Source organism: Myotis brandtii, unplaced genomic scaffold, assembly GCF_000412655.1.
Source record: "Myotis brandtii unplaced genomic scaffold, ASM41265v1 scaffold876, whole genome shotgun sequence".
Taxonomy (NCBI): Eukaryota; Metazoa; Chordata; class Mammalia; order Chiroptera; family Vespertilionidae; genus Myotis; species Myotis brandtii.
Genome location: NW_005371579.1, coordinates 1,360,752 through 1,366,751, shown reverse-complemented (window position 1 = coordinate 1,366,751; position 6,000 = coordinate 1,360,752). Strand labels below are relative to the sequence as shown.

General features: G+C 48.5%; 1 protein-coding gene across 1 annotated transcript in view; it reads right to left on the bottom strand.

The window, feature by feature from the left end:
- LARGE (like-glycosyltransferase) overlaps positions 1-6,000 on the bottom strand; it is a 457,548-nt gene that overhangs the window by 182,873 nt on the left and 268,675 nt on the right. The window contains exon 6 of the mRNA XM_014532296.1: positions 4,361-4,532. Within this exon, the coding sequence (XP_014387782.1) occupies positions 4,361-4,532 (172 nt within the window). The remainder of the gene's footprint in view (positions 1-4,360; positions 4,533-6,000) is intronic.

Genomic DNA, 6,000 nt, shown 5'->3' with positions numbered 1-6,000 from the left:
CCCCTTATTTAGTGACCTGCTGGTGGCTCCCTACCACTAGGCTTATTTGGAAGCAATAGATAAATGTCAGCACTTAGAAGCCATGAAACATCCTAACTGGCCCCCCTAGACTAATAAACATAAAAAAAAACCCTGATTCAGGCAGCCTGATGGGCTCATTGGTGAGAGGGAGATAAAGTTTCCCTTCAGGACATTTATAATTTACATAATAAAAAGCTTTTCACCTTCCAGTCCAGGAGCAAAATTAATTACCAGCCCCTGGTACCTCCTGGAACAGTTTTTGCTTGAACTGGCAGGAACAGTTTGTGAACTCTGAAATGAGGGTGGGGGGCCCAGGAGGGGGTGTTGGGGAGGCAGGTAGAGAGGGGAGCAAGGCACCCGCAGCTCACTTTGCAACGGTCTGAAACAGGGTGTGTGTGCGGGGGTGGGGTGGGGAGTGGGTCTCCACATTTCACAAAGACATCTGTGGCTCGACCTGTCTTTTCAGAGCATTCAGTACAAATAATGCGCTAATGATAATGGACTTGGCAATCGGAGGCCTCCTGGCCTCCCCTCGGACAGATGTTGAATGGGCACTCACCAGAAGGGTTGTCTCCATTATACCCTGCAGTCCTGCTTGTCCTCTTCTCCTCTGGGCACCGGTTCAAACCACAAATAGCAAAGCTGGCGCTCCTGTGCCCTGGCCCTGAGGACGTGTGCACGACCCAGAGGCCTCCGAGAGCCAGGCAGGGTCTCTCCTTCCACCCCCCCACACCCCCCTACCCGCCATACTCTTTAGAGAGCCAACAGCATTGGCCTAATGTTCTTTCCCCCCATCAACAATTACTTTATTCCTTTCCCTTTATGTATGTATGTATGTATGTACGTATGTATGTACGTATATACTTTTATTTTAAATCTTTATTGTTAAAAGTATTAATATGCCCCCCCCCACTGACCCCTTCTCACCTGTCCCAGCACCCACATCCTGCCCCAGGCCTTCACCCCCCTATTGTCTGTATCCACAGGCTATGCATATATACATACAAGTTCATTGGTTGACATCTTCCCCCACACCCATCCTCCCCTGCCTTCCTCTGAGGTTCAACAGTCTGCCCGATGCTTCTATGTCTCTGGATCTATTTTTGTTTATTTTGTTCATTAGATTCCACATATGAGTGAGGTCACGTGATACTTGTTTTTCTCCGACTGGCTTATTTCGGGCTTGTTTTATTCTTGCACCATCCCCAATAGTCAGAAAACCAGTAAGCTCGGTCAATAGGACTGAATGGGCAACTCCTAATTCAATGGCATGCCTGAGTCTTTCTGCTAAGAATTAGTGGCTCTGAAAATTCCTCCATGGGTTGGAGCCGGCTCCCTAAGGATGCAGGCTGCTGATGGGGGGAGGGAGGCGTTTGCCACTTGGGTGAAGCAGAGGGTCAGGGAGCATGCGGAAACCCCCAGGAGGTACCCCCAAAGCTGCCGTGGTAGAGGCTGAGAATGGGAGTAAGCCCCTATAAATGGCTTCTTACTGGACTCTCCACAGAATGACCTAGGTAAGGGGGGTTTCACGGCACCGGTAAGGTGTCAAGGGCGTCCATGACCTAAACATATCAGAACGGCAGCCCAGACAGCAAGCTGTTCCACAGCAGAGATGAATTGACACGGCCTAATTGCATCAATGCCACTCAGCATGTTTACAGTGAAGGATGACAAGGGCCATCGCCGTCACGAGAGGGCAAGTCTCCGTCTTGGATCGGAACGTTCTGTGTTTGTGGGTCTGTCCTAAGGGAATCTTCCGGGACGTGACCTCGCTTCTAATTGGTCCAGTTTAGAAAAACAACAAAACAAAAAACAAAAACCCAAAACTTGTACAAAAGACTGCCATGTGGAGAAAAAAAAAGAGCTCACTTGTCTTCTTTTCTCCTCCGTGTTTTCCCAGAAGTTAGGGTGAGCCTGGGAAAACCCCAGATGTTTCTATCCTCCGTGGCTGCCGACAGACAAAAATGTAACAAAGTAGGCCTTGTCTGTGAGCTCCGGGAAGGCGCGTGCCATGTTGCACAGTTTTAGGCAAGAACGCCATCTGATACGTTCCTCTGTGCGGCGAGGGCCTGACCAATGCTGGAAATAAACCCGAGAAAGAATGGACAAACACAATGCAGCCCTGCCCCTGTCCTGACCTTGGCCCACACACTCTGCTCTGCCCGTAAACGGCCTTGGATCGTGGAGCCCAAACCCCGGACCAGCTCTGGGGGCAGCAGGAGCCTTGAGAGGCCTGCCTTCCACGGATGATACCAGGACTTAGTGCCACGGGTACAGGAGGGTGGTTGTGGCTGCAGAACCCACCTGCTCTCCGGCAGGTCCCAACCCGGCCAGAAGAAATGTGCCTTTCTAGCCGGACTCAGTTACCCCTATTATGCCAGCGAGACTTGCAGCCGTGACTGCAGACTCGGGTTCAATTTCTCGGGAGCCGACTCTGACACGGGGGTTCGAGTGCGGGAGGTTAATTTAGGAAGAGCCTTTGGGAGCAGCGCTGTGAGCGCCAAGGGAAGAAAGCAGGGCTGGGCAGAGGGAGAAATCCGGCCGCAGGGCAGTCCCAAGGGAGGGCAGGGCAACAGCTGCTCCTGCAAGAGTGTATACTCATCAGTCACTGCTAGATAATGGGGTGCTCCAGGAAGGGGGCGTGGCCACAGGCAGGTGCCTCTCCTCACCTGAGGCCACCCTCAAACAAGGCTGATGGCTGGGGGCCATCTGCAGGCAGCACTCCCAGCTCAAAGGGGAATGTGGGCATCTACTGCACACCATCACTACTCCTATCCGGCAGGATGGCGCCCAATGCCCATCGCCTCCTCTGTGATGCCCTCCCAGCTGCCTTCTCTGACCCCTTCAGAGAAGGGGTAGTTCTCACTCCCGTCACTGTCCACGCACCGCCTCACACCCAGCGGGGATGAAGGAAGTGCCTGTTGAATAACACAGCACTGAATACGGAGCATCAGCATAAAAGTATGAATAAAATATCATCTCATTATCCGAATACCTGCCCCCAAGGAGTTCAATTAGATCAGAAAAACAAGCAGAAATTATTGGGGAACTTGCATTCGGAAGCCAACACCCAGGTGCTTTCTGGTCTCAGCTCTGGGCAGAACCCGGCCTCCGCCAGGCTTCGGCTGACTTGTGAAATCGGAGAGACCCACGCATTCTATGAGGAGATTAGGAAGCCGAGACACACTCAGTGTCAGCACTGTTGCTAAATGATGTCTTTATTAGAGTCCTTATTGACATGGGTGGGAAAGTACGTTTTGATCCTGGCAAGGGAAAGAGTGTGAGGGTCAGAGTGTCTCCCAGGTGACATGCTGAGGACTTTGTTTGCAATTCGCCCAGAGCTAAGAGACCCCAGGAAGAAAGCAAGCAGAGGCCAGAGTAGGTGAGGAATTGTACTCTCTGTTCCGTGAGTGGAAACAGAAACCAACTGGACTTTCCTGTGATTTATGAAAATGCTGTCATTTAAAATCACTAAGTGGCATCTTACCTTCACAGGATAAGGAGTTATAGAAGCGGGAAGAGGAATGTTAAACCCAGAAGCCAGGATCAAAAACAAACAAACAAACAAAAAACAAATGGACAAAAATAAAGAAAAAAATGTCATCAAATTTCCCTCTTGTGGTATCTGTCTAATACATAGAAGAATTTTTAAAATATCGCAATTTAAGGACAACATCTGGGAGAAGGATGTTAACATAACAGCCCAAGATCTGTGCTAACCTGTCACTGCTTTCAGTTACGCACACCTACTAGGCTCACGATTTCCCATCAGATATCCTCACATACACTGAGGCCGGGGCAAGAGCTACAACCATCGATAATAAGAAACGAACAGCTTGAAGAAACATCTTGTAAATGTACATACCCCTTTAAAATAACAAACCGCAACAGGAATGAAAGCACAAGCCATAAGAACATTTCCAAACCCTGCCTAATCAATACGCATCTCCACCACCTCCCAGGATTTCTCTGCAATCAAAGTCTCGTCGGACAAAAAGAGAAACCCGAGAAATGCACGTCTCCACACAGGTAAGCCAGCACTCCACTACCTGCATACAAATATACACAGTGGATACTGATCTCATACAAAGCACCTCCACGGGGTTCTTCCCATGAACATAGCCCTGTTCTCTTCATTCACTAAAGAAATGCAAATTCCAGTTCGAGGTTTTGCAAAGGCCAAGAGACCTGCTCCTCAACTGAATCTGTGATTCCTTATCCATTTCACGAACATGACCTCATTAAGAGTGCACCTCGCATTTTTTAAAACGGCAATTACTATTCCTGGCATGCCGACACCTTCAAAGACAGAAGAGAGAAATGGGCCGCAGTTAATTACCTTTGAACTTGTGGAACACGGCCCACAGCTCTGCGATGTCTGTGGCGAAGGTGATGTCTGTGTCAAGGACGATGACCCTCTCCAGGTTGGCGGGGAGAGTCTTGGTCAGGACCAGCTTCATCAGGCCGTAAATCCCCGAGTAATGTTTGTTGGGGATCCAGGAAACCTCAGACTACACCAGGTGGCGGCGAAGCGAGGGAGAAGGAGAAAGAAAAGAAAAAAATCACTACATTAATTTGTTTTGCATAAACATTACAAATAGTGCCTGGTACATAAAAAGCATCCAATACAAATTTGTGGAATAAATGAATGACTCTTTTCTTCAAGATTTGTTCATGTAATGTGCAGTGTGGCATGTGGAATTTTGGGGGGAAGAAAATGTATCTGAATCAAGGGAGAGGAAAAGCAGTATTTATAAAATAACTATTAGGCGGAAACACTATGCTCAGATTTTAAAAATAACATTTTTGCTATTACAGAAATTGGATAGGCTCAGGGGAGAAAATAAGAATATGCACAAAAGAAGAAAGAAAATTACAAAAAATTGAATCAGATATATACTAGCAAACAGTAGCTAATTTTTTTCGAGGTAGATGTATTTCTTTCAATCACTAAAGATTACTACTTAGTGGTATTATTACAGCTTATGCTTATCTCTTTTTTGAAGCAATAATTAAACCAATTAATGTTGATGTCTTCTCCTGGTTTTCACACAAACACAGGAAGAAAAACTGGTCATCATTGATGCAACACTCTTCACTGGGTAACAAGATGCAAGCATGTGCGTGCGCGTGCGCGCGCACACACACACACACACACACACACACACACACGCCAAATGAGCTCATGGAGGGCCATCCCTGAAATCCTCACCTGCTGTAACAACTCATGCCCCATAGGTGGGTAGAGTCGAACGCAAGACACACAGCTTGGTACCACCTGGAACCCAAAGTCAAGGCTAAAAACAGTACATTAACTCCGGTGTGATGACAGCTCTCAAAGGAACAGGTCTGCTAGGGAGGTCACTGTGAGTGGGGGCCCCTCCCCGCCTTGCTGCCGGGAGGAGTCTGCTTAGAAGCCAAAGCACACTTATTTCCATGAAGGTAACGCTTGTAATGCAACTCTTCAATGATAAACGGGGCCGCCTTCGCAAGAGTCCACAAAATACTCATCCCTTTTGTCCTTATCATTCCACTGTGTGGACACTGTTCTAAAAAACAGAGCCGAGTTGAACAACGAGAAACTGATAGCATATCATACAATCTACAGCAGACGGAAGTGCTGGGACACAAAGACCCCCAGTGAATAAGCCCTAACTTCTTCCTGATGCCCCTCATTGCAGGTACTCAGGTGGCCATGCCTCTTTACCTGCTTCCCACAGGAGGTGGGGGAGGGGTCTCTGGAAGACAGTCCAGCAGGAAACCGTGGGTTCTGGAGTCAGGCACACCTGGACTCAGATTCTGGCCTTGTCACTTAACCGCAAGGTCAACTGGGACATGTTTGCTTGGCCTTTCTGAGCGTCTGCCAGTTATAAAAGGCAGTTACTTCTAAATGCTTGCACTGTACCAGACACGGTGTGGGCGGAAGCAGCACAGTCAACGCGGATCATTGGGGGGGCGGGAGGGGGAATGCAACAATAA